This window comes from Delphinapterus leucas, chromosome 5 (genome assembly GCF_059928025.1).
Source record: "Delphinapterus leucas isolate spDelLeu-1000000601 "Yukka" chromosome 5, BTC_Dleu_Yukka2, whole genome shotgun sequence".
Lineage (NCBI taxonomy): Eukaryota > Metazoa > Chordata > Mammalia > Artiodactyla > Monodontidae > Delphinapterus > Delphinapterus leucas.
The window spans coordinates 93139264-93166851 of NC_143133.1; the positions used below are offsets into that span (position 1 = coordinate 93139264).

At 39.4% G+C, this 27588-nt stretch overlaps 2 protein-coding genes across 14 annotated transcripts in view; one reads left to right on the forward strand and one right to left on the reverse strand.

The window, feature by feature from the left end:
* BMP2K (BMP2 inducible kinase) overlaps nt 1-6131 on the forward strand; it is a 126296-nt gene extending 120165 nt beyond the window's left edge. For all 9 annotated transcript variants that reach the window (XM_022599485.3, XM_022599486.3, XM_089912111.1 and 6 more), the window contains one exon: nt 295-6131. In XM_022599485.3, the coding sequence (XP_022455193.1) occupies nt 295-1712 (1418 nt within the window). In that variant the 3' untranslated portion in view covers nt 1713-6131. The remainder of the gene's footprint in view (nt 1-294) is intronic.
* PAQR3 (progestin and adipoQ receptor family member 3) lies at nt 1634-27351 on the reverse strand. Of its 5 annotated transcripts, XR_002648230.2 has the most exons (8): nt 26976-27351; nt 23566-23728; nt 19062-19217; nt 15960-16157; nt 13757-13847; nt 10304-10452; nt 7529-7649; nt 1636-1739 (listed from the first exon to the last, which is right to left on the reverse strand). XR_002648230.2 is itself a non-coding variant. In XM_022599490.3 (7 exons), exons 1-6 carry the CDS (start codon nt 27158-27160, stop codon nt 10310-10312), a joined length of 936 nt encoding a protein of 311 aa, XP_022455198.1. In that variant the 5' UTR covers nt 27161-27351; the 3' UTR covers nt 1634-1739; nt 10304-10309. The 5 variants fall into 5 exon arrangements, 4 of the variants coding, with proteins under 4 accessions (XP_022455198.1, XP_022455197.1, XP_022455200.1 ...); XM_022599490.3 differs by lacking the exon at nt 7529-7649 and having other exon boundaries at nt 1634-1739; XM_022599489.2 differs by lacking the exons at nt 1636-1739; nt 7529-7649 and having other exon boundaries at nt 8062-10452; nt 26976-27350.
* Nucleotides 27352-27588: the final 237 nt, after the last annotated feature.

Genomic DNA, 27588 nt, shown 5'->3' on the forward strand with positions numbered 1-27588 from the left:
ATTCTGGGTACTGTAAGTAAGACTTAGCTGTCAGTGAGCACCTATGGTGAGTAGGTGGTGTGTAGGGTAGAGAGACAAGTAAGTCTGTCTGCACTGAAGGGCCTAACCATCGACTATGAGGCCAGGTGCCTCCCCGCCCCCCTCAAGCCTGATGATAAAGAACTGCCCTTACATCTTCCTCTAAGGGAACTGCCACGAGTGATCTGTAATGCTTTGTGTTAGTACATAATGTTTACTGCAAATGGTTTTTGAAATGCATTGGAATGATATAATAATTTTTCTTTGAATTTGCAGGTTCTCCTGAAAAGAAAGTTGAACATTCATCCATGAATCAAGAAAATAGCACTGGAAACCCTATCAAGAATACAAAAGCAAGCCCAGTATCTAAAGACCACCGGACTGGAAAGAAAGCCTCAGAGAATTCATCAGCACACGGTCAACTGCAGGAGGGGAATGATGAATCTGAGAGTGATTTTGAATCAGACCCCCCTTCTCCTAAGAGCAGCGAAGAGGAAGAGCAAGAGGATGAAGAAGTTCTTCAGGGAGAACAAGGAGATTTTAACGATGACGATACTGAGCCGGAAAATCTGGGTCACAGGCCTCTGCTTATGGATTCTGAAGATGAGGAAGAAGAAGAGAAACACAGCTCCGATTCGGATTACGAGCAGGCCAAAGCCAAGTATAGCGACGCCAGCGCGGTCTACAGAGACACATCTGGCAGCGGGGCGATCCAGGATCCTAGTGCAGCAGTCCTCACGCCCACCCAGTTACCCTCGGACGTCGGGGCGGGGACTCCCAGACCGGAGTTTGATGTCTTTGGCGCCGTCCCCTTCTTTGCTGCGCGTGCTCAACAGCCCCGCCAAGGGGAGCCGGAGAAGGACCCCTCCCCCGAGAGCCGGCTTCCCGCCGTGGGGCTGGAGCCCGAGGAGTTCGATGTCTTCACCAAGGCGCCCTTCAGCAGGAAGGTGCCCGTGCCCGACGCGCCTGCGCTCCCCGCTCGTCCTCAGTGTGTGGATATATTTGGCTCCACTCCGTTCCAGCCCTTGCCCACATCAGCAAGTAAAAGCGACAGCAACGAGGACCTTTTTGGGCTGGTGCCCTTTGAGGAGATAACCGGCAGTCAGCAGCAAAAAGTCAAGCAGCGCAGCTTGCAGAAACTGTCCTCCCGCCAGAGGCGCACGAAGCAGGAGGCGGCCAAGAGTAACGGGAAGCGGCACCACGGCACGCCCACCGGTGCCAAAAAGCCGGCCAAGCCCGCCTACCGCACCCCAGAGAGGGCCCGCAGGCACAAGAGGGTGGGCCGCCGGGACTCCCAGAGCAGCAATGAATTTCTGACCATCTCGGACTCCAAGGAGAACATCAGCGTTGCCCTGACCGACGGGAAGGACAGAGGGCACGTCCTGCAAGCCGATGAGGGTCTGTTGGACCCCTTTGGGGCCAAGCCGTTCCACCCTCCGGACCTGCCGTGGCACCCCCCGCATCAGGGCCTGAGCGACATCCGTGCCGACCACAACCCCGTCCTGCCCGGGCGGCCCAGGCCGAATTCACTCCACGGGTCGTTCCCCGGGGCAGATGCGTTGAAAATGGATGATTTTGGTGCCGTGCCCTTTACAGAACTCGTGGTGCAAAGCGTCACCTCACATCAGTCCCAACAGGCCCAGCCAGTCGAATTGGACCCATTCGGTGCTGCTCCGTTTCCTTCTAAACAGTAGATAACTTCTGACTCTTGTTATTAACTCCTGTTTCAAAGAAAAAAGTATGAATAGTTTTATGAATTTGAAAGAAAATTTATTTGTATAGCTCTTTATATCATTCATTCTTACAGGTCAATCAGAATAGGTGATTTTTAAATAAACCAAATAGAAAAAGGAAGTATCTGCACAGGGTAGCAACTCCACGTCTCTTCCACGCAGGAGCAAAGGGAGTGAAATGGCAAGCTCTAACCTGGGGTTTCAGCTGCAGACGTGAAGGCACAGAAATCCAGGGAAAGCGTGTGGGCCCTTTCCAGTCGTGTAGTCCCTGAAAAGGGACTGGAAAGCTGCAGCTTTATTTTTATAACAGAATGTCACTTTTGTGTGTGTATCTGAGGCTCATTCCAGAATCCAGCATTTAAAACTAAGGTAGGTTGTGCATACACAAGTTGCATTTGTGGATTTTTTTTTTTTTTAAGGTCTCTTCTAATTTCCACATTGGGGGAAAAAAAAATCCACTTCTCATAAAGAATGAGAAAGTTATTATCTGGAGAGTGCAGAGATTTTAGTCCTTACACCTTTCTCTACAAAGCGGAGCCAGAGGTCACTGACTGTTGTGCCTAAAACTGTTTCATTTAAAAAAACAAGTGCCATTAATATGGAATATCTATGTAGACACCTTGAACAAAAACTAAAGATAGATATCTGACAGGTGGAAAAACGTAGAGAAAAAAATGATACAAAGAAAAAACCACTCTACTTCAGGAACACTCTGGTTTCGAATGGCTTCTTGCTCAAAATTTATCATGTCCCTAGTAAAGCAGATTATTGGAAGAACTGGGAGTGAGGACAAGGGTCATATAGAAATTTTATTTTAGGGAAAAATATGTAGCTAAAACCCTGAGTTTTTGAGACGTTTACAATGTAAAATCATGTTGCATTTAATAATGCGCTTTATTAAATTACCACCTTCGCCAACTATTCCCCAAGTCATGAGCAGCAATTTCTGAGTTAGGTCTGGAGGGTGGAGTAGTTTTAATAAAGTGCACAGAACAGCGAAACCCACAAAGCCTTACCGGCAGGACTCGCGCATCCTGCCGCAAATACCTCTGCACTAGTAACACGAGATCTGAGAGTGGCTGTGAGGTGTCAGATGACCAGGGGCTAGCATCTCCACTCTTGCTAGTTAGCTGACTGTGTCTTTAGTGAAAAGAACCCAGCTACCAAATTGCCTTTTTTTTTTAACATCACAAATCCTAATTAGAAACTTGAGGTTTTATAGAAGTTGTTTAATAAGATAGAAATCACGTCTATGAATTAATGTGAATAGAGTATCTGTGCTTCCTGTGTCTCCAACTATTTTAAGTTATAATTAACTGTCCTTCCCTATCAAATTAACATTTAGAGGTTTCTAGAACCATTAAAGCTATTTACAGAAAAAGGGTGAAAACTCTTTTCAACTGGCACTCACTCTCCTCGATTGCTCTATTTTAAGTTAACTCTCTTTGAGCCCAATTAAAATGTATTTTATGAGTAATCTTAATAGAATCTCTTAATTATAGTGCCCCAGTTGGGTTGAGCTATTTGCCTGTTTTTTCACAGTTCTAAATTTGGGAAGAAGCAAAGTATATGTAACTAACTAAACCATCTATTTTTTTTATTGCTTCTCTCTTTTTTATGTTTTAAATCAGATACAGCTTTTGTGGACAAAGGGGGAAGCAGTATGTGAATCAGAGTGAAGCAGAGGCAGACCAAGCATGACATTCATTACTGCTTAAAAGCTATACTTTTAGAGCCCAAGTGCACCAGTTACTTGTCCTTGTGCCAAAGGCAAATATTATGTTTGCACCTTTTTTTTTTTCTTTCTGATTCTCAGGTTGATTAATACTGCTAATGCAAATGCTCAAGTAGATGTGCTTGAAAACTTTACAAAGTAGATTCGAGTGATACTTTCTTTTAAAAGTGAAGAGTTGATGATTACGCATAGTAAATTCATGAACTACAGTAGGTTTGTATCAAACAGAATCTGTTTTTTAATGAAATCTGTTGGTTGATGTATACACAGTATGCTTCTTTGACTATTTTAGTCCTTAGCCTTGGTCTCTGCTAGACCTCATGAGTTTCTTAATTTAGAAGGCGTAGAGATGAACTAGTATGGTTTCCTTGGGATGTAAACATGAAATAACCTAGAGTCTGTCTGATACCAAGGCCTTGCTTACAGTTGTTTTTCAATACACTGAATAATTTTAAATGATTTAGATACTGATAGACACTTTGGCTTATAATGCTGGATAAATCCTAAGGAAACACTTTGACACTGTTTAAAATATTTACCTTCTTATGTTTATTATAGCACAGCCCAGTGACTTTTCTCTTGAGATTATGGCTCAGAAGAGACATTTAGGACTTAATAGGGGACCCAGTGGGAGAGAAATGGGGAGATTCCTTTGTGTTGAAGTAGAGGCATTTTCCCAAGGAGTACAGGATTAGGGTTGCTTTCCATTTCCCATCATGTTTTCCCACTACTGTTAGGGTGTAAGTCACTCCACACAGCTGATGCCCAGGTAATTCCCTTATGAGAATGATGAGAATAAAGCTCACAAGACGTGTGAAAGAGCTTAACGCATACTTGGTACACAGCACTCAGTAAAAGCTTGGCTCTACTGTGGGATGGTCCAATTCTTGCTTAAGGAAGGAAAGTTGAAAAGAAATCATGTTCGTATTAATCAGTTGTCTTCTGTGCTGCTTTAGCATGTAAAGTAGTCATAACTCTAAACCTGTAATACTTGAACATCACTAAGGGAAGTAAGATATTATGAAGCTAGCAAAAGTCTGAGGCCAAAGTTATTTCTGTCCTAACAGCTTTAATAATGCTTATTGATTTTGAATCACCTTTTTAAAAGTGGACCATTTGCTTATTTTAATATTATCACTTCAGCAAAAAAAATGTTAGTGTTAAAAAGATCAGTTTTTATGGCACTGAGGAATGTATCTGCTAAGACACAAAAGTTGCTTGGTATAGATATTAGGCAGAGGAGGAGAGGTTTAACTGACTAGAATGTTGATTCAGAAGTATACATCGGGAAAGTGTGATTCTTCCACTGACGCGCCCCATCCGTGTGTGTGTGTGTGTGTGTGTGTGTGTGTACGTGTGTACGTGGACACAGTTATGACATTATTTGGAATTGTAGATAGAAGCAGCTTTTGATCCTACCCTGTTTATTGTTTGACAGTGATAGACTGCTGTCCTCATCTTGCTGGTGGGAAATACTAAGGTGGAGCCCCCTCCTCTACTCTGGTGTTCATCAGGCAGAGTAGTCTTCTTCCTACTATCCAGCCTCTCTGCTTGGTTTATTTTAGGTTGTGGTACTTCATACCAGCATTGCTAGAAGGTACACGTGTATTAGTATCACTAGTTCTGAGGAGTTTGGGTACATTTGTTTTAATATATATAGAATGTGCAGTAAACATTTTCTTCCTTTTTTTTTTCTTTTTTTTTTTTAGCAAAATTACGCATCATTTTAGGTCCAATGTTGAGATGACAGATCTACTGTGAGAATAACATAATGATAGTTTATTTGAAAACTTTTATACACAGTGGTGTTTCTATATTAGGGTAAATATATAGACGCACACATGCTTGTACATGTTACACCTCTCTACTGTGGAGTTAATGTGAATTTTTAAATTTTAAATGGAATTGCAACCACAATCATTACTAAAGGAACATTCACTCCTGGTGAGGGTTTACAAAAGCCACTAAAAGAATAAGGTAGACAGATGAAAATGCAAACGGCCATCATTTGGGGTTATTTTTATTTAAAAATTTATTGTACTACTTTTAAAAGAGAATTGTTTTTATTCCTATGCCCTTTTTGTGATTGAAAAGTCATCTAATAGTAAGCAGAATAGTAATAGTAAGCTACTTTTTAATTGCTGGCAAACAGCTTTAAGTGCACTTTCTTTGATTACACTTCCATTTTTTGTTAAACTTGAATTTTCTGAAGCCTTTTATGTACCACTAAGCAAATAACTTTAACTTTTAATAAACCTGATTTACATCTTTATTATATTTCTAATTGTTGAAAACATACTTTCTAAAGTAAGTTAACTTCAGTCCTCACATACAGCTGGAAAACTGTTATGAGACAGAATCAGTTGCTTTTTTTTTTTTTCTTCCTATATCTAATTAAGCACTAACTGATTTTAGTACTATATTGCCTTTACATTGCTTATTCTTACTGACTGAATCCTGTCCCTCATTCACTTTGTTCTGTTTGAAATTTAAAGTTATTTTCTTACTGTATTTATCATACCTACTGTTTTAATAATCTGCTTTCTTTAAATGCAATAAATCCCCAATGGATTGCATATTCTTTATAATCAGTGACTTCAGAGTTCTTCATTATTTGTCATCTTATTAAAAGTTTTGGATGCAAACCTCTAGTCAGTTCTTTCATTTACACCACAGACACTAAGCACCTATTATGCAGCAGCTCATGGAATAGAAACATGAGTAAGATTAGGTCTCTCTTCTAAGGGGCTCACAGTTTTGGATTTAAGTAAGCAAACACATTTTGACCTGGCATTTATACTACAAAAACAATAACACAACTTGTTCAGGGATTACAATTACTGATACTTACAATGATGAAGGTATGGCAAAAACATAAGACTTTGAAGTACCTTTTGAATGTTGAATGTTGGCATAGTTTTTGCATTACATATGATTTATTTTTTAAACTCTTTAAAAACTGGTGACGTTTTAACTGTTAAACAATATTTAGTTTTTTTAAATACTGTAGTCCTTGATTATGTCAGAAAAGAGGCTTTGGCATGTTAAAGAGAAAACTGTTTATTGGATTGATGGACTAAGTTTGGCGTCAGGATTGCAATATTATCTTAATGTATTATTCCACAAACTGGAGTTTTAGATTGGTGGCTTGTGGAAAGATTCAACTTATTTGTTTGTTAGAAATGAACTTTTGTTTTTTCGGAAGTAGTAACATTTACCTAAAGTTATGTGGAAAAATAAGGGCTTTGTTTCTTTTTAATAAATGGTACAAAGGAGCAAAATATCCGATGGTAAAGGTTATCTAAAAAGAACAGTGTGGGATGTGCCACTGTTCAAGTTCAGTTATAGTTAACTTCTTCTTTCGAGAAGAATATATGCTGCAGTTAGAGCTGTTTATTTTGCGTAAGTACATCCCTTTTTAAGGAAGTCCAGCTCCAGCATCATATGTAAGATGCAGTTAATACTCTCCTGTTGAAAGCATGAGCTTTTGAAGTTTTATTTGTTGCACATTTAAAAAGGTGATTGATAGTTCACTTTTGCTTTAGATAGTTGGCAGTACTGAATTTACACGTGTGTTCTGCAGTGTTTTTGATCCCGGGTTTGCAGAGCATGACTAGACCTTGGTGGCTATCATTCCTGTCCTCTTAAGGATGGCCGTTTCACTGTTCATAAGAGACCCCCACTGTTGCTACCTCTCCTTTCTAAAAATGTTTTCTCAAAGGTAGTTTCAGTTTTGGATCATTCTCCCGCTATCCTACTAAGGAATTACGGTAGAGAATTTCAGGGGACGTTAGTACCCAATAGCATCCGTAGCTCTTTTCAGTGTAAACACAGTTATTGTGAAAATGCATGTAAAAGACACTTCTGCCCCTCCCCTAATAGCTGAGCTGATTCTTCACTGCACACACTTCGGCAGGGGTAAAATTACCCGGAATGATGATTACAAGCGAATACAGACCTACTCAGCTCAGCAGGAATCCAGAAATGCAGGCTTTGCCCCTTGATATTTAATGCAGGGCAAAGGATATCTCTAGGTAGGTACCTGCCAAATGGAGAGTTGTACAGCTTTATGCCAGTCAATCACAATCTTCAAATCGGTTACTCTGTCCAGGCGGGATGCCTTTAAGATGTGACACACATTCCCTGAAGCTTCATTCCTGATTCTAAAATATGATTGTGAAGCTGTTATGTATTATAAAGAATGACAAGCAGCACTTAACATATTTAGTAAACCCAGTTTATTTACATAATACATACTTTGCCATGCAGCTCATGAACCGCACTCAGTGTAACAAGAAAGACAAGCACTATCTTGCTATTTGAAAGTGGTTTTATATAGAAAGATAATTCTCTTAGATGAATTAACTACAACCTTACAAATCACTATAGACAATTTAAAACAGCCATGAATGATTTTAAAATGTAAATCTGTAGGTAAAGAGCTTTTATAGTTTACACACTGGTAAAATTAAAACCAGTCTTTTTTAGTACTGTAGCTGAATAGTGTACTTTTAATCTTATTTTTTTAATAAATCTACAAAACAAAAATAAATACACGTTATTACAAGGCTCAGATTCATAGGCAATTTTTAAATATTCTTTAATGTTAACAACGTCTTAAAAATTTTGCCAGTAGTGATGTGCACACAGTAGGTGGTCAATAAATGCTGATATACAGAAGTGTTTATAGTTGACAGCAATCCACATTCATTCATTCATTCCCTAATAAGTACATTATAGTAAAGATAAAAAGAACTTTCTTACAATATTTAATATTTTCATAAAAAGATGAATGAAATGTTTACATGGTATAATTTAGTTCTCCTTTACAGTCAGACCTGTATGCTTTTCAAATTCAAGAACAGTCTTAAAGTATGGTCTTTTTATCGATTAATTCAGATGGCAAGTATTAAATAATTCATACACTATAACAAAAAATAAGACTATTTCTAAAAATGAAAAGAAAATGAAATTTAAAGTTCAATATGTTTTTATTTTGAGAAGATTTTATAATAAAAAAATGGCACCAGACCTAAAATAACTAGACTTCTCCTTCTTTTTTATATTAATTATAACTATGCAGTATATCCTGTTTGACCAAAATGACAAAATATCTGTTTAAAAGCAATAATACCATGTAAGCCAATAAGGGATGCTTTAGGGAAAATATATCCTATTATCATTTCACCAAAATCTTCTTTCACTTAACATATGAATCAAATTTCTGGCCCTATGAGGTAAAATGGCCATTTTCAAAGTGGCGTTCCATCATAATAAGGGGTATAATGTGGTGTGCCCTTAGCCTACTGGGGGAGAATTCTCCTTGCTGAGATACTAGAATGGGGAATTCATATTCCAAAAACACTACACTGAAAAGAAATACAAAATTTTACAGATGCATAAACTGAGGCACATTAACTTAACATTCCAAATATCAGATGTATAAATGACATTTTGGGAATAAGCTTCACCATCAGTCAACACCTCCTGATACTTAGAAATTCCAATGTTCTGAAGATACACCAGTATTTAAAGCAGTTCATGTCAACCCATTAAGAAACTTGGGTAATATTTTATATTCCAATAAACAACATGTTTTTATGAATGACTGCTTTATGGGATTTAACTTATGCATATGAAAAGACCAGAGAACAAGAGTGCTATGTTGTATGATGGGGCAGCGAGATCTGTTTTTTAAGTATATACAATGCAGTTTCAGGCCCAAATATTAGATAGTGTATATCAATACTGTGAGTTATCAGTGCAATACTAACTAACACATGCATAGACAGAGAAAGACCAGAGCACAGGTGAATAATCATGTCATCGACTGGGGCATCTGCATGACTTTGTTCTAAGGCTTAAGGTTCATTTCAGGGTCAAGAACTGGGCCATCTGGATTCTATGCCCTTGAAAGTAGCACCCATGTACCTGGGAACCCCTATTACCAGGAACTTTAAGACTGCAAACTCAAGAGAAGTGAAAAGTCTTCTGTGGTAGGAATTTTGGAACCCCAAATCTACCGTCTACCGCCAAGAGCTCAATTATTATATGGAATTAAATAATATTTGAAATTGAAAAGATTAAATGGCTAATAGCTTGGTTATTAGACCACAGAATTTGTTGCCTGGTCATGTAATCGGTTCTTAACATGACTTTTACCTGATGGGAAATGACGATGCACGTTCTTTTTCCCTTTCTCAATGCCTCTCTCAACTTAAAGGAGAAGGTGTTTAAAGTTTTTGTTCTAGCAAACTAAAAAATCCAATGTTCCTAGGGAGAAGAGAACCTACAGCTGAAGGAAATACCATCTTAAGTGCCGGTTTCTCACAAACCATCCATTGACAGGCTAGTGATTACTCAAAGTCAACATCAGCTTGTGACAGGCTATCGCAAACCTTGCCTTGATCAGGCACTTAAACTTGATCATCTAGTCTAAGTATCTCCTATTAAAGGAATCGCACACGAGGACTCCATTTTATAATGGAGGTGAGCCCTTCCTAAGGAAGTTAAGCTGGTGTTCAGTAAAAGGAGCACTATTTCTACACTGGCTTCACATTCATTGTCATTCAGATGTTTGTTATGAATGCCAACTAATTTTCACCTTCTGTACAAGCAGCAAATTAGTAGTCTTAAGGGCCCATAAAACAGTTACTCTTACAGATCCCCAAGTATATTTTTCCATTTTTATAAAGTATTACTCATGATATATCAAACCAGAGGGAAAAGGAAAAACTAATGGGAATCTTAGAAATAGTGGGGTATACAACTCCCCGTTATATATTGCTTAATAACTGAATACACCAGGTGGCCATACCTGAATTCACAAATGTGAAACATAGTCAGGACAAGGCTTGCTATGTCTGTACTGCATGACATATACTGTTGACTGATGCCACCAATATAACATCACTACTGCAAGGACATGCCATATTTGGTGGCTTGATCCGAGGTAGTTTAGTTGTCCTGGAAGGGAAGGTAGAGAGAAAAGAATATTGACTGTAATTATTTTGATATTAAAATAAAAATATATTTCCATCTCTGGCCCTGGAAATATGACTGAGCAGCAAAAAGATTTTGGCAGTCTCAGAGTATCTGGAGACCGACTGGAGATTAATTCAGACTGAAATGTTTTCTAAAAAGATGTTAATTCATATTTGAGTCTGACTGTAAGGTTTTAAATTCATTAAGTATACTGGTGAATTTTAGAAATACTATTCCAAATGTCTTCAAAATCAAGATGTGGTTAATTTTAGGAATTTGACCTTTTGTCTCCCATGTCTCAACTTATATACCTGGTGAAGAAAAGACATTACATGAGAGAAGCAAAGGATATTAGTGCTACAAATCATGGAGTTTATTAGGTATGAAGCAGATACGCGGTTGTGTTTGGGTATAAGTCTACTTGAAGCACTTTTTATTTTAAGCAGGTGTGTAAGGAGAAAGCTCAGACCTGAGTCTTGTGCTATCAGACTAATGGAACAATTTGCAAAATGTAATTAGTAATGAGTTAATTAACTAAGGCTGATTAGTTCATATACAACTTAGGAAAATTACTTCATTTCTCTTTGTGGTTAAACAAGTTTAAATTCCAAGGAGATTAAATAACTAACATGTGGGAAGCATCTTGGAAAACAACAAAATAAATAACAAAATACAGAGCCATAGACATTTAAATGTAAATAATTTTTTCTTACTCATGGTGCTTCTATGGTCATGTAACGTACTGGGTTGGCCAAAAGGTTCGTTTGGGTTTTTCGTAATATTTTATGGGAAAACTCGAACGAACTTTTTGGCCAACCCTATAAATATTCTCTAACCTTCTCTGTCTTCTCTTACCAAGAATAATAATCAGTATAGTAAGTAGATTTTAAAGTATAAGTCAACAGGATCTTTTCTGTGGAGGTTCTTAGCCACTTTTTGGTGCCATGGAACACTTTGACAGCCTAGTGAAGCTCACAGACTCATTTTTAAAAGCATAAAACACAGGATTATAAATAAAACTGATTAGTTTGTAATACAAGTATTACAGATTCACTGAATTCTGTCCATGGACATCTTGGGGATCCCTGACCCCTTAAATACCACTGTGATGTTTATATACTAAAAAAAAAAAAATTAACCTGAGCTGAAAGTAAGTTCTTAGGTTTAAATTTTTTGATTTCACAGTATTTACCCACCATCTCACCAGCACTACAACATGTTTCTCTTTAGAGCCAGGTAATAAATGAGGACTGGCCAGACAAGGAATGTTTCATTTTTTATGATCTCTGTATCTCTGCTCAAATGTACCTGTACTTGCACACATTCAGCTACATGGGGCATGTTTTATGTCAAGCTCATCTTGAGAAAAGTTAAGTTACATAACGTTTGACCTTTTATAGGTGCCCTATATTAGACAACTGGGAACTTAAAAAAATTTTTTTATAAATTTATTTATTTATTTTTGGCTGCATTGGGTCTTCGTTGCTGCACGCGGGCTTTCTCTAGTTGCGGCGAGCGGGGGTTACTCTTCGCTGTGGTGCGCCAGCTTCTCATTGCGGTGGCTTCTCTTGTTGCGGAGCACAGGCTCTAGGCGCACAGGCTTCAGTAGCTGTAGTTGTGGCACACGGGCTTAGTTGCTCTGCGGCATGTGGGATATTCCTGAACCAGGGCTGGAACCTGTGTCCCCTGCATTGGCAGGCGGATTCTCAACCACTGCGCCACCAGGGAAGTCCCCAAGTAGGAACTTTTGATCTGAATATTTTAAGGCCTAAAAACACTATGTCCATAATCAGAGTGCAGACAACTTTCATTGGTTAATTTTCTACATCTATGATGAAGAAATTAATAATAAAATAATTATTAATAAAGTGATACAAAAATGTATTTTACCAAAACTGTTTTTTCTGAGGAGAATTCTGACCCTGCCTGGCAGATGGGTGGTCTTCAATTCAGGGACATGTCCTAGTTATGTTCCCAAATCCTAATGTTTATATTCAGGTTCTTCGTTGTAGTCCGTCCTTATTTAAAACTCAGTGGAGAAAAGTCAAGTGCAGAGAGGAATGCCTTAGGTTCTGCAGTCTATTCACTCTCTAGTTCGGGGTTTCTCATCCTTTCTTCTTCCCCAACACACATGACGAGCGGCACAATCCTATCTTTGATTCACTGTGGAAGAGGTTCTTAACCCAGGAAGAAGGGAAGACAATTTGCAGTTTGAATTTAAACTGCTCCCCTACTTCTAGCCCCCAAACCGAAAGACTACTGCCTTATGTCTCTTGTTATTCTTGACTTGAGCCAAAGGTCACCTGGACTTGCATCATTCTGTCCCTTCCTAAGCCACATATTTCATTTATGAAACTGGGGTTGAGGGGCATCATAATAACAATTGCTAAGATTTACTGAGTGCTCACTCCTCTCGAGGAACTGTGCTAAATGTTTCATGTGCACTTTCTCATCTAATCCACACAATGACCCCAAGAGAGAAATGTATTATCTTCATGTTTCAGAAGAGAAAACTGGGCTGAGAAAGCTTATGTGACTTATTTAGCTCATGCAGCTAGAAAGTGGCTGACGGGGGATTTGAACCCAAGCAGTCTGACTCCAGAGCTGAAGCTCCTAAACAAGCAAATACATGTTGTGGAGAACATTATTCACTCTACCCAGTGTCCTCTTAGTTATTTTCTATCAGAAGACGTTTTCCTCTGGACTGAAGAAGCAGGGAAATCTGTCCTTCTCTTAAGTTCCTGGATTGTGTGTATCTTGGGGACATGAAGACCCTTAACTTAGATTAATCTCCTCTTACCACTGGGTGCCAGGAAGCTGAAAGCCAGACTGATGGGCTTTCTTTTATAGAAACTTATGATAGATACATTATGAAGTAATCCTAAACCTGGCTTCTTTTCATTATCCTGTTATTTTCCTTTGCCTCTTGTTTGTTTTATGGATCTCGCACATATATTCATAAATTAATTTTTAAGCATAAGCTGGTATACAAAGAAGTAAATGGTAATTGCTAACTAGTGCTCCACAAAAAAGCAGTGGCTGGGAGTTCGTAATTGTGAAATGGTGGTGACCCTATCTACTGGACTCAACTCATATTGTGACAGTGAAAGACAAAGTTTGTGAAAGCCATTAGAAAGTTCAAGTTTTAGATAACATTTGAGAAGAGAAGAGCCATTCTATAATCAATAATATTGGGGAAAAAATCTAAGTTTTGATGCTCTGAAACATATACCTCTACTATATATTTAGAGTAAAGTTAGAAAACCATTATACAAGTGATACGTACCTGGAAAATACCTTTCTGGAACTTTGGAAATGTAGAATAGGAAAGCAAGAAGAGCAATCACGTACATCACAATTACACGGGGTGCAAAGTCCTGAAAAGCACAACATATTTTTCCACAGATCTTGCCTACTGTGATTGAATTCTCAATTTCTTATAAATCTAATTCATAGAATTAGACAACACACAGGAGTAGAATTCATAGGTGGGATTTAAGTGTGTTAAATCTGAATTGCTTTTGCAGACAGTCTCCAATGAGAGAAAGCTTGCTCTCAATACTTCAGGAAGCAGTCCAGAGGACTGGAACACAGAGACAGCCCTAAAGGTCAGGGCACCAGGGCAGCTAAAGCTTCAACATAGTTTAGGTCCTAAGGGCGTCCAACTCCATCTATAACATAGGGTGGAATGCGTATGGGAATGGAGTTGCCAGCTGAATACGGAGAGGCTAAACAGGGATTTGTGGCTGGAAAAGAGCCAAGAGGCTTGGCCCAACAATGAAATCTGTTCCACACCCCAGATAAATGGCCCTCTTGAATACTACTCTACAAAGCTGTCCATCTCACAGCTCTCTTGGAAAGCTTTTCCTTGCTCTAAGAAAATCAGCCAGCTCTAATTTATACATGCTGCTCCTAATTCTGGTTATAAACCTAATTTACCAAGAAGCCATTTAAGAAATAAAGACAGATTATTTCTCTTCCCTCTAACAGATATTTGAGAATCATCATGGGCCCCCTCCCCTAAATCCTATACCCTCAGACTAATCAACCTCAGATTCTGCAAACATTCTAGAACACAGCTTCACCCTGCCTCCCACAATTAGCTCTTTGGAACTTTTCATCTTTGGTTATGTGCCTCTCTTTCCATCTTTTTTTGCTGAACACAGGATTGTTCCCTTTTTTTTTTCCCCCCTTTTCTGAATTTCTTCAAAATCTACTGGCTTAATGGGTCTGGTTCTCTTTCTTTGTCACGATAAGCATAAAAGGATGTGTTTCCCTCATCCCAAAATTTCACTCACTTCTATGTCAGTAATTAATTATTCATTTGTGGTTAGGATTAAATCTAGAGTGGCACTTCCGCATTCTATTTTCTGGGCATTGAAACTGTCAGAAAAACAATGTTTTCACAGATATCGGAATCACTGAAGTTATTCCTCACTACTATCTCACCTTTTTCCCAATTTCCTAATCTTATAAAGAAAGCATCACCGTCATCCTCAAGTTGGCAAGATAGCCAGATCATATCACTCAATTCACTACACCACAGACTTCCTTTCTTTTTAGTTTTATATGCAGATGCTTTCCACCATGCTGCTGCCAACAGTACGTAAGCCTACTTTTAGTCCCTCTCTTGTAAAAAAAAAATATATAATTCCTTTGAATAAAACCTGCATTTAAATCCCTATATTCCAAAGGTCCCATTGCAACAAGTGTATGCGATTTCTTCTAGATTTCTTGGCATAATTAGTTATGTTAAAAATTCTCAAGTTTACTCTCTAGCACACACTTAAGGTATTTTTATATAAATCTCTAAGAACTTAAGTCTTACTTCTAATTCCCTTCTCAAGCATGCTGAGGAATTCTCACTGAGGTTCTTCCTAATGTACTCCAACTGTTCCCCCCATAATAACTAACTGTCTTTTATTTTTCAATATATTTTCCTTGCTGGGTGGAATATGCTCCCATGACTCTAGCTACCAAGACAGTAATGACTGTCAAATCTCCATCACCAGTCTCGAACTCCAAGCTAAATCCTGACCCTATCTCCACCTCTACATCCCACGGGAACCTCAAACTCAGGTCCAAGAAGAAATCCTTCCCAACTCCTTTTCCTCCACAAACAAACAAACAAATCAACTGCTCCTACTGGCATTATCCCTGCCTCAGATGACAAAGCTGGAAACCTGGGAGTCCTCCTCTACAGTAAGGACTTGGGTATTTACAACCTATGGGTAACAGAAAGAGAATTAAAAATGCATCATCTCATAGAAATACACCTCAGAAGAAAATAGTTAGACTTCTATCACTACAAGGTATGTTTATTTATTTATATAGATGTGAAAAATTATTGCATCATTATGCAATTAGAAATGTGCCCTCAAATGACAAAGATCCACCTTCTTGGCCTGATTACATTACTTTACTGAAAGGAATAAAATTGAAAGGACAAAAAAAAAAAATGGGAAAAATACTGACCACACTCAACCTACCTGTACAATAGGAGCACCGATTCCTCCATTGAGCCAAACCCAGTGAAGAGTAGGGATCACTCCATATCCCGAAACGGAACAAAAGATGATAGAACGGAGCCTCTGCCACTGCTGTGTGAGGTAATTGGGATGAATCTGAGCAAAGAACACCGCCAGGATCATAGCAAGCACTGTGATCAAGTACACTTGACGCCAGTACTAGAATGAAAGGAAATCACATTTTAATTGTTATTAACAATAAGGGAAGGAAAAGAGTAATTTTCAGTTTTGGCTTCTACATTATACGTTCCAAATTCTATTTATTTGGTATTTTCATTTCCAAACATGACTGCCTTCCTTCCTTAAAACAATGCATGTTGCGTACGACTGCTAGGTTTCTTAGGATGATAAACCAGACCCCAAAGTGAGCTGGTGAAGAACACATTTATTCACACAAAAGCATCTCCTGAGTACCTATTATAGGCCGAGGCAATATAAGTCTTGTGGAAACAAAGACGACTATGACAGGGGCTCTCTCAGTGGGTGAGCTCATAGGCTATGAGAGGGGCAGACATATAAACAAGTGATTATAATCTAATGATAAGTACTGTAACTGAGCTGTGAAGAGAATGTTGTAGAACTACAGAAGAGGGAGCAATTGATACCTGGATTAGCTAAAAAATGCTTCACAGAGGAAATGACATCTCAGCTGGGGCTTGAGGAATACATAAGATTTTCATGAGAAGAGGGAGCTCTCAAGGAAAAGGAACAGCACACAGAGCAAGGAAGTTTTACAAAGGGAGGCTGAAAGGCAGATGTACTGTCAGGCTAAGTATTTGTACTTTATCATGCTGGCACTGAGGGAATAGCAGAGTCCTTGAAGAATGAGATGACGTGGTTGTTTTTCCAACTGACTTATTAGAATAACTCTGACATCAGTGAAAAATAGAGGTGACAGGAAGCCAGCTAGCCGATATTATTATAGAATAATTGATTCAAGGAGAAAATAGGAGCATGGACTTTTGTTGAACAAGGTAGATGTGTGAGAGGGCAGTAGAGGATGGCTCAACTGTTTCTAGTATGAAAGGCCATGCAAATGGCTTGTACTAATAAGCAAATGAACAAAGATGATCCAGAGTGTGTGTGTGTGTGTGTGTGTGTGTGTGTTGGGGGGAGAAAATGGGGAAGCATGAAAGAATGTTCATTTAAAAATATATCAAGTTTGAAGGACTTATACAATATTTAGGTATCTAAATGAGCAGTTGAAAGCTGGTCTTGACGCTCAAAAGTTAGCATCACGTAGGACAGAGTTCTTAACCTGGGCTCCAAGGACTTCTCTGGGACCATTACACTTCTTGAAATTCACACGTCAAAATGACTGGTCAGTCTGTGCCCAAACGCACATTATCCAGGATGGAGGGTCCATAGTTTTCAATCTCATTCTCAAAGCAGTCTGTGTTCCTTAAAAGGTAAAGAGCCACTGTAGCAACTGAATATTTGGAAATGATAAGATACCAGAGGGAAGAAAACTTTTCCTTTTAAATGATCATGGACTGTATTAGCTCTAACAGTCCTTTTTTTTTTCTCTTTAATCTACCTTGGACTTCTAGTTTTTCTGAAAAGAGATTTACAAAAAGTGTCCCACTAGTCTCTTTGATGATCAGATATATTTGGGAAGAGGTAAACAAAAAACAGGTTTCAGAGAAATACATAATAAGCAAAACAATTCTAATACTACATGATTGTACTCACAAGCCTTTATTTTTAAAGATACAAACAGTTTCATGCAAAATGAATAAGTTGTGAAAGGTGAGTAGATATGAATAGTTTACTATTAAAGCCAAATCAATTTACAAGGTAAATGGCATGCACACTTAATTTTAAGCTTATGTTCCAACGTAATCAGGCCTAAAAAGCAAATGGCTCACGTATAAGTGGCTACAATTAATAATGTTCTTACATTCAAACCAAATTACGATTTTTCGCTTTGCTAGTTTTACACTCCAGCAGTGTTGACAGTTTTCTATTATTGCGTAGCAACAAAGGTCCTACTTAAGAATTGCCAACAGTCAGGGGACCTCTGCACTGCAGCCAATCCTCCTAGAAAGTGAAGGCTGGGGATATGGCTTGGACCACCTGCTCCACGGGGAGGGCTTGGGCACGACAGGCTCTAGTCCTGTGACTAGTAGGCACACTGCACCTGGGAGAGCGGCTCAGTCTTGGCTCTGAAAGGGAAGGAACTAAAAGGATAAACAGAAAACAAAAAAAAAACGTATGGTAGGAGAGCAGGAGGAAAAGAGAGTAGGGTCAATGGGGACTTTCTGAATGGGAGGCCTTGAGATGTACTGAACCCTCAGGAAGATTCAGTTTGCCTTCTTGGCTGGGACATGAGGAGAGGAGGTAGTTTGGTTGGCCAACATATTTAGATCAGTTGCTGTATAATTTGATCACAGTGTTTCAAATGCTGCTTTGCACAAGGCAAAAACTGACTTTTGTAACTTTAGGGTCAGAAAGAAGAGTTGATCTAGAACTCACAATAGACACATGTTTGTTAAAGACACTCACAACCCATCTGGTCTGTCTCTAGACCTGCCTCCAAACATAAGACTAAGGAAAGGAAAACATATTTCTTATATAAGAATATGGGTCAACACACTCGCAGATATACCTTTTGTTTTTTTCTCACTGAGAGAGGAGTAAAGGATAAGAAGGGAAAATGGAAAGCAGCAGCTAACTTCATAATTTTAACAAGTGCTAACTTTACCTTCAACTCTATAAACACAAAAATAAAAGATATATAATGAACATCTGAGGAACCATGTAGCTATATGGGTTTAGTGGGGAAACATTAATAATTTAATGTTTATGTTAAGTTTCAGAAAATAACAACATATATATATTATTTTCCATTCCTTTCCAGGTTAGTGAAGGGAATAGGAACTGATAATAGATGTTAGAAATCACAGGGCCCTTTTGAAAAAGGAGTTTATGCCTCCACCAGACTTTCGTTTCTTCTATAAGTTAGTTAATTATGTGCTTATTCAGAAGTTCAAGGGAACCATGGCAAGAACACCCAAGACCTATATAAGAAAGGTAGAATGTAAAATGTTTTAAGTTACTTACGTTATTACAGTAAAATGCATAAAATACGCCAGAGACATAGCAGCCCAGTATTCCAATAGAAATTCCTGCATAATCTAATGCCATCCATCTTCGACAGGTTTTTTCTGATCGATGGCAGGAAAAAAGATGATAGCCCACAGAGCAAAGCATACAGATCTATGGAAAATAAAACAAATCTTAGCAAAGTGAAACAAACAAACAAAAAAACAAAAGCAACTCATGCATGATGTTCATGGAAGTGGTCGGGTCAAGTCCAGGCTTTTCAGCCAAAGAGACCTGGACATGGACCTTAGCTTTGTGCCTGACTATATGTCATTTCCCTAAGCCTCAGTTCCTCATGGGTAAAATGGGGACAACAATCATAAAGAAAGAAATCTATAATGATAACTACTTTATAACATAAAAAATTTAATGAACAGTGCAGTAGAAGGAAATCTACTGAAGCTTATTTTGATCTATGAATAAGTTTCCTTTCAAAAACTACTTACTACAGAATACATGTCCTTAAAGAAAAATAAACCAAAGAATATGGAATTGTATGATGTAAAAAAAAAATAAACCCCTCCCAGTCAATCTATTCTCCAGTGGGAGCCACTGATAACATCTTTTTTGTGTCCTTCCAGATATTTTCAATAAACATATCAAACACCTATGATATAGAAGTCCACACACACAAGAACACCATATATACTTCTTAATCAAATGGAATCATACAGTCCTGCTATTTGTTTTTTTCACTTAATTTAAGACCTTTTATGTCTGTATGAGACTTCATTGTATAGAGTTTACTTCTAAGTTAAACATAGCTTTGCTGCGTTCAAGGAAAAATAATTATGACTTATGCTGACTTTATACGTTATCAGATTGAGAGCAAAGCTAATGTAATTCTATCAGTTGCTCTGAAGATTGATAAGGTTTCTACAGCTGAACTCCCTCTAGCCATTAAATACCTACTGCGTGTCATACAGTGGGGATACAAAGATGAAACCTCTACTCTCAAAGAGATTTTTCAGAAACAAGTGAACAAATGGTGATATAGGAAGTCCTATAGGAAAAGTCGGTGCAGAGCACAGTTAGAAAATAGAGGAGGGAGAGTACCAGGTCTGTGGGTGCATGTGTGTACTTGTGGGTGGGAGTGGTGGGCAGAAAAGAGCTACATATTTCATAGAAGGGCTGCCACCTGAGCTGCACCTTAAGTTGACCTGGCATTCATCAAGGACATAAATAAAGGTGTGCACAGGTTTATTGGAGGGCCCATAGGAAAAGCAGCATACTGAGAGGCACAGCATCATTAAGGAATGCTATGTGGCCTTCTTCATGATATGATTATGACAGATCCTATACATCAAGGAGTTTTAACCTCAGTATTATGGGCTCTGTGTGATACTTCTGAAAATTTTAAGTGCACCCTTACAGAAAGGCTGAGATGAGAGGTTACAGACGTAGCCCTAGGAAGCAATGACTAGAGCCTACACTAAGCCAGGGACAGTGGGGGTAGGGAAAATGGGCCAGATAAATGGTCATCTAGCTATTCTGCAGTCTGACCATTAAGCAAACCTAAGTCCCCATAGCCTCAATATCAATATTCAAAACAAGGTTCCTAGCCACAATCTCATTTCTTCATCCACTATCTAAAATCCTTAACAGTCTGTGGCTTTGGCTACTACAAGTCAGAGTTTATTGACCCAATTAAACATAACTCTAAGAAGCTTGGTTATTTGTTTTCTCTGATTATCCCTGAGATAAAACACAGTAAATTCAGAGAGCATGAAGGTGTATATTCTCACTGACAGGGAAAGATCTCATTATCACAATGCTGAGTGACACAAAACAGCAAGCACAGAGATGACCACAGCTCAGAAGGAGGTAGATAGGAAAGGTAGGCAGGCAGGTGTGAGGCAGCTGTGATACACAAACGTCTGGAGGAAGCTGAACCCAAATGTCAAATGTGGAAGTGGAATTTCAAATGACTTTTACTTTCTTCCAAATACTTTTGTGTTTGCTTGAATTTCTACATGAGTATATGTTATAGTAATAATAACAACAATAAAGCTAATTTCATTGTGAAAAGGTAAATAAAAGTAGAAGGAGAAAAACTACAGTATCAAGAGGAAAGTAAAATATATGGTATTCATAGAGAACATCTGAGTTTTAGAAAAGTTAACCCAGAGTCAGTATGTTCTGTTTTAAAAGGGACGTGTTGTTAGAGTTGCTTAAAAAACTGACTGAAAAATTATCTGACGTTGAGTATGTCTCCGTTTTCTGGAAAGTTTCCTTCTGTGGAGTATCTCACTCCATCCAGGTGGACAGGTAATTACAGCATGACATCCTACATCTAAGCTCCTTGCCATGAGAACCAAATGCCTCAGGATCTGGCTCCTGCCTATCTCTCCAGCCTTACCTTTCTCCATTTTCCTAGGGTTTAACCACAAACACCAGCACATACAGGTCCAGAAAGTGCTAAGCTGTCTCTTGCTTCTGGGCCTTTAAGCACTCTTTTTTCTGCTTCATTGCCCTGCCTCACTCTCCCTTCTGCTCACCTATCTGGGTGACTTGATCTTTATGACAGGCTGGTTTTGTTCAGCACTGTATTCCCGATGCCTAGCTTAGTGCCTGGATATAGATAAGAGGTATTAAAAAGATATTTCTTGAACTGAATGTTAATGAACTGAATCTAGGGAAAGGTGTTCTCAGATTCTATTCTTCTCTAAGATAGAAAGACTTCAAAGCCCCTAAAATTACATTCTACTATTCAGAATGTACTCTATTAAAAACATCTGGTTGGTAGGAAAGCACTGAGCATGTAAAAAGGGTAGAAGTAAAAAGAGTAAAAATGTTATATCTTTAAAAAATTAAATGTAAATCAATATTAATACATATATTTATGGTTTACCATGCTGCCTGCTAACTCTAAGAATTTGGGGAAATTGGGTGAACAAGTTATAATTTCATAAAAATAATAAAAATGGTATCTGTAAGTAGGAAAAATGTGCTAGTTTGTCTTTAGAAGCTGTACTGTGTGTAACAGAAAGATCAGTGCACTAGCAGTTAGGAGAAGAGGATCCTACTGCCCTGCTGAACAATCCAAGTCACTCTAACCACTTTGGGTGTTTCTTCACTGGCAGTTGTTTTAATTATTTCGTCTTCTCAGTTTTGCAATGCACTGCTTTCTTAAACCATTATGAAAATGAATGTGTGTTCCCTGAAATAACATCAGCTGTGGCTGGGTGGATAAAGGGCAGGCCTGGGGTAGAGGAAAACATGTGGGATCCTCAAAGGAAATAATATCTGTATAACAGTAGAGTATAAACCAATTTTTCTTATATTAAGCACATCTTAGTCTATAAGATACATCTAAAAATTAAGTATGGAGAAATTGATTCATTTCCATTTTAAAAACTGGGATAGATTTTAAAGAGCTGTTTAGGCTCCGGTCAGGACAAAAATTAAACCTGAGAAAGAGTATACTTTAAAAAACACTTAAAGAAAAAATAATTTTCTAATAAGAACACAAAAATACAGAGTATTCTTTCCCTCAAAGAAATTTAAAATATGGTTCTAGGAGCTAGAATTAGAAGAAAAGGGGGAGAGAGATGTTCCCAGTGTGTTTCTTGATCATGTAAGTCCAAAGTTTTGAGTCAAATGATGAAGGCCTGAAACTATTACACAATGAAAGCAACACCTGTGCAGTTTACTTATCGATTCCCCTCTCAGAGTAGCAGCAGGTTAACTGCAGGGAGTGCTGGCCTACGTTTGGAGGGAGAGGCATGATAGATTTTTCTTTTCATTTTTATGATTTTTTTGTACTCTCTTCATTTTTTTTTTAAATTTAAAAAATATCAACTGGATTTTGGTCCACATTAGTTTTCTTTTTCAGAATTACCTGTTTGAAAAATCATTAAACATAACTTTTAAAGGCACTTTGTTACAGATCCAGGAAGAAAAATTAAAGTGCTGAGGAACACATACAAGAGGCTACAGAGGAGAAGAAACTGAAAGTATCTGAAATCAGGCACGTGCAAAAGGCCCAAAGGAAATTAACATTAAAGTGAGAGAAAAGATTAATACCAACAAAACAAGACATTAAAACTAAGGCAGTATGGAAACAAGAAATACAAAAGGCATAGACATATAAAAGATGAGAAATCTTCCCAAACAAGTTTTAAGCAGACAACAGAGTTCTACTTCAGTCGGCAAACACAGTCAGAGATTCCTATCTTTGTATTAATCTTAAAGCAGAGAGGTCTAAAAAAAGGAAGAGAAAAGAAAGAAATTTTCTCAATCTTTAAAACTTACTGGATTTCAAATATACTCTAATAACATCCAAATACACTCTCATAAAAACATACTCTGGATGCTTATATTATGAAAGTGAATAAGCTAAAACCTATATGCTATTTGGGGGCTCTTTAAAGCAAGTTGTGGGTGTGAAGTAAGGTCACCTGCCCAAGCTTGTCTGACTAAAGTTCTTTTTACCAATAATAGTGTTTGTGAAATGACTTACCTGGAAGCAGAAAAGGCAAATAGAACAAATTACAAAGTCTTCTCTGGATGCACTTGCTGAAGGTAACACAGATGTCATGTCATATATTCCCAGTGTGAAGAAGAGAAAGAAACCCAGCAAATGACTCCAGATGTTTACCGTCTCATTAGATAAAATAAACAAACTGGAAAAAACCAAACGTGCAGCTCAGATTCATATCTGTTCGCTCACTGTCAGCATTTAAAAGGTTATGGACAATTTTGGGGATTATCTAATATGTGCGACTTTAAGCCCTTAACCCCATCTTTACCTTTCTAAATTTGATATACCATCTCCCTCAATCCTGGGATCTTACAGTTTTTTCTTGCTCACCTCTATTATACTTACCATTTCCTTCCTCAATTAGAGTTATTTATGTATAAATTCCACCTCATCCTCCAGCTTATCAACTCCCTGACGGCTGGCATGATTCATCTTTATGACACTACTGTTCCAAGCACAGTGTCTTGCTCAGATTAGATGCTAAATGTCTACAGAAATGAATGAGCAGATTAAAACTGGGTGCTAGCTACCATACTCTGACACTCAGTAATAGGTATCTGAAAACCCGCTAAGTATAAGGTTAGGCACGAACTTAAAATACCTTTTTAGTACTCATTACATGCAAGTGCAAAGTTAAATGGACTTGAGAGAAGCAGGATAAATGCAAATGGATCCACTGGAAATGTCCTTTAAGACAGGCATTCTGCAACAACTTTGCTGTGGTTGTTTTGAAACCAAACTAGTTTCCAGGTGGCATGAGTTTATTCCTTTTTTGGAACGACAGGAGGTTACTTTTACTATCAGTACTAATTGCCCTCTTTCAATACGCCCTAACTGGTTTGAGTTTAAGTAGTCCTGGCAGTGCAGGCCGGTGCAGAGTGTTCCCCGCCGACCAGGAGTCAGGAGGCTCACTGTCCCTTCACTCCCACCCTGGGCAACAAATTAGCTCTGGGATCATGAGCAAGTCACTTAACGTCTCTGGCTTCAATTTCTCCATCTCTAAAACAAGGGAGCTGGATTAGATGCTGCTGCAAGTCCCTTCCAGCTCCTTCCTTAATTTTGTGAAATGTTTCTCCAGCTGTGGATAAGACTCATCAGATTATCAAAAGGTGATGTCATGACTAAAGGTTAAAATCCTCTTGCAAAATCTAATCTTTTGTTTAAACTAAAGTCTTTGACCTTCGCTGATTCAGAATCCTTATTGGTAAGCACTAACGTATAACTCTAATACTGAATTTGCAGCAGTCACCATGGTTCATATTTTCCAATGTCATAAACATAGCAGGGTCTCACACAATCAGACGATCACCAAGGATAAAGTGGATCCTGTATCATGGATTTCAGGCTTTATCCTGTATAAGCATCAAGTATAAAAACTACTTATACTGGGAAGTGGGGGAAGAGATGCAGGGATGTGAGGAGACACATCTAACTCCAGGACTGTTTGACAGCCAATACCACATTCTGCCTGTTGCCTCAGAACTTTTCATTTGGTGAAACCCAGTGTAACCTGATTAACTGAGCAGAGAGGCATAATCTTGACATGTTCCTTCCAACTAACAGAGTACTGGCAGAACAGTTGTGACGTACAAAACCTCTCCTTATATCCAAAATGTGTCCCCGTCCCTCTAGACAAAGGGCAAAAGCTGAACCTGGAAAAGACCAAGCTGGTGGGAAGAGCACTTAGCAGAATATCCCCTGTAGGGGATCTACTCTTATTCTATGAGAAGTTAGACCTATGCTCTGTTCTGCTTCAAAATCAACTTCATCACCATCATCATCTATTTGGCTTCAAATTCAATGACCATGGTGATAACAAGTCACCATTTATTGAGTGCTTATTACGTACCAGGCTCTCTGTAGCATTTTACATACACAATCCCATTTCGTCCTTACTACTTTCTGAGGCATATACTGTAATTACCCTCACTTTTACAAATGGGGAAAATAAGGCTGGGAGAGGTTAACTTTTGTTCAAGGTCCCACAGCTGTTAAGTGGCAGATCTGCACACCCAAGTCTTTTTTACTCAACAGCCCAAGATCTAAAGCACTATATTTCACTCCTTAATCCATGAAATTTGGACCCTAATATTAGAATGCAGAGGTGGGTATAAAACTATTTAAGGCAACTGACTACCTGCTCTATCCTTATGGAACTCTACGTCCACAGCAGGGCCCAGCTCTGATTTCTTGTGTAATAACTTACGCAAAGGAGTCAATGGGGAGGAAAATGGCACTCAGGATTCAAATTGTGAAGTACTGTGGGCCATGCATCGAAGCCAAGTAGGGATGGACAGTGATGGCACCTTGTGACCCTGAGTCAGAGAGGCAATTTAAAGGCAAGCAGGGCAAAGGAACTGGGGTTAGACCATGCCAAAAACAAGATCAAGAATCAAACATGTGGTTGCTGCTTGAACAATTCAATGGCTCACATTCCAGCAGTGGGGTTTGTCACTACAGTGACCTGGAGCTAAGCAACATGGGTATCTTAATTCTCTTAAAGTGGGGTCCTTAATTAAGTACATATAGGGAGTTTTAACAGAAAGCTAGTTGAAGAACTAGAACACTAATTTTTCAGTTTTGTTTTTTTAAACCCAGGCTTTCAAGGGACTCAATTTTAAGAGTTTAAATGATGACGGAGCTCCTTTTTTAAAGACACTTCTATAGTGCTCTAGTGGAGGGCAGTGCCTGTTATAGGCTCTCTTTGCTATAGTGCTTTTCCCACACAGCGTTTTTTCACAATGGTTATCATGTAATAGTATAACTAGCTCTTTAATGTGTGTCACCCAGGCTAGACCTCAGTATTTTCATGAGAACAAGGGCCATACCTGCTGTTCTTTGCAGGACCTGGTAGGGTGCCTGGCACCTAGCAGGGGTTCCATACTGTCTGCTGAATGAATAAACCAGGATTTCTAAATGTATGGCATTGTGAACTTGTTTCCTATTATACAGGCACTTATCTGGCCCCAAACATCTGAATTTCCATAGGGCTGCCTTAAAAATAAACAAAGCTTTGGTATACACAGGGGCAAGTATGGCTCAGTCATTGTCCGTGGGGTCGATTCCAACATGTATCCCAATAAGCACCAAATGGAATAAAGGATGTAAAAATTCCTTTGTAAAGAGCAAAGCCCCACAGGAGTTAGTGATTATGACCATTGTTACTATCATTAGTCCATGGATCAAGTAGCCCGGTGGCGGAAGAAGGAAAGACAACGAGAAAGGAGAGGTGGCAGAAAGGGATGAAAAGGTTGGGACAGCTAGGAAATGATGGGCACGGAGAAACGCGGGGAAAGCAGCAGGCGGACCAGACAACAAGGCTGTAGGTGAGGAGGAGGGGCCGCCGGCGCGCCCCGCAGCCGCACCCAGCGGAGGCGGCCAGACTGTACCTTTTGATACACAGCCTGGAGGGCAGGTAGGCCCGGTAGCCGTCGGTGATGTACGGGTTGTCCTTGAGGGACACGGGGATCTGCTCGTAGGTGTAGAGGCGGATGCCGCGGGGCACCAGGACGGGCCAGTACTGGTAGCTGCCCAGCTCGATATAATGTGCGCTCTTCAGCAGCTTCTGATGCATCCTTCCTGGCCGCCGCCGCTCCCCAAGCGGGGAGTTTGCCCAGGCCCCGCCTCCCCGGGGAGGGGGCTTCGCCCCCGCAGCCCCCGCCCCGGAGCCCGGACGTGGCGCGAGGTCCTATGGCCCTGCCTTTGCCCAGGCCGGGCTCCGCTCACAGGGTGGCCACCGCCGTCAGCACCCCGGCGAACCCGGCGGCGTCGCAGCCCTCCCTGACGTCAGCACGCCGCGGCGGGCCCCGCCCCTCGGACCTGGCTGGTGCCGGCGCGGCTGGGAAGGGGGCGGGGCCGCAGTCCGCGCGTGTGCGCCTGTAAGCAAGGACCTGCGGGATTCGCCCGGGGCTCACGGGCAGCTCGATCGCGTACGAGCGGCGGCCGGCCTCTCCTTTTCCGTGAGAAGAGCGCGGTACTGTACAGCGAATTCGAGTGGTTTTT

Bases quoted from the DNA above. Each gene is read 5' to 3' on its own strand.
- PAQR3 (XM_022599490.3), bottom strand. From the start codon at position 27,160: ATGCATCAGAAGCTGCTGAAGAGCGCACATTATATCGAGCTGGGCAGC. The intron at 19,218-23,565 runs GTAAGTCATTTC...TATTTTCCATAG, and splicing joins TTTGCCTTTTCTGCTTCCAG to ATCTGTATGCTTTGCTCTGT. The intron at 16,158-19,061 runs GTAAGTAACTTA...CTTTCATTCTAG, and splicing joins ATGCATTTTACTGTAATAAC to TACTGGCGTCAAGTGTACTT.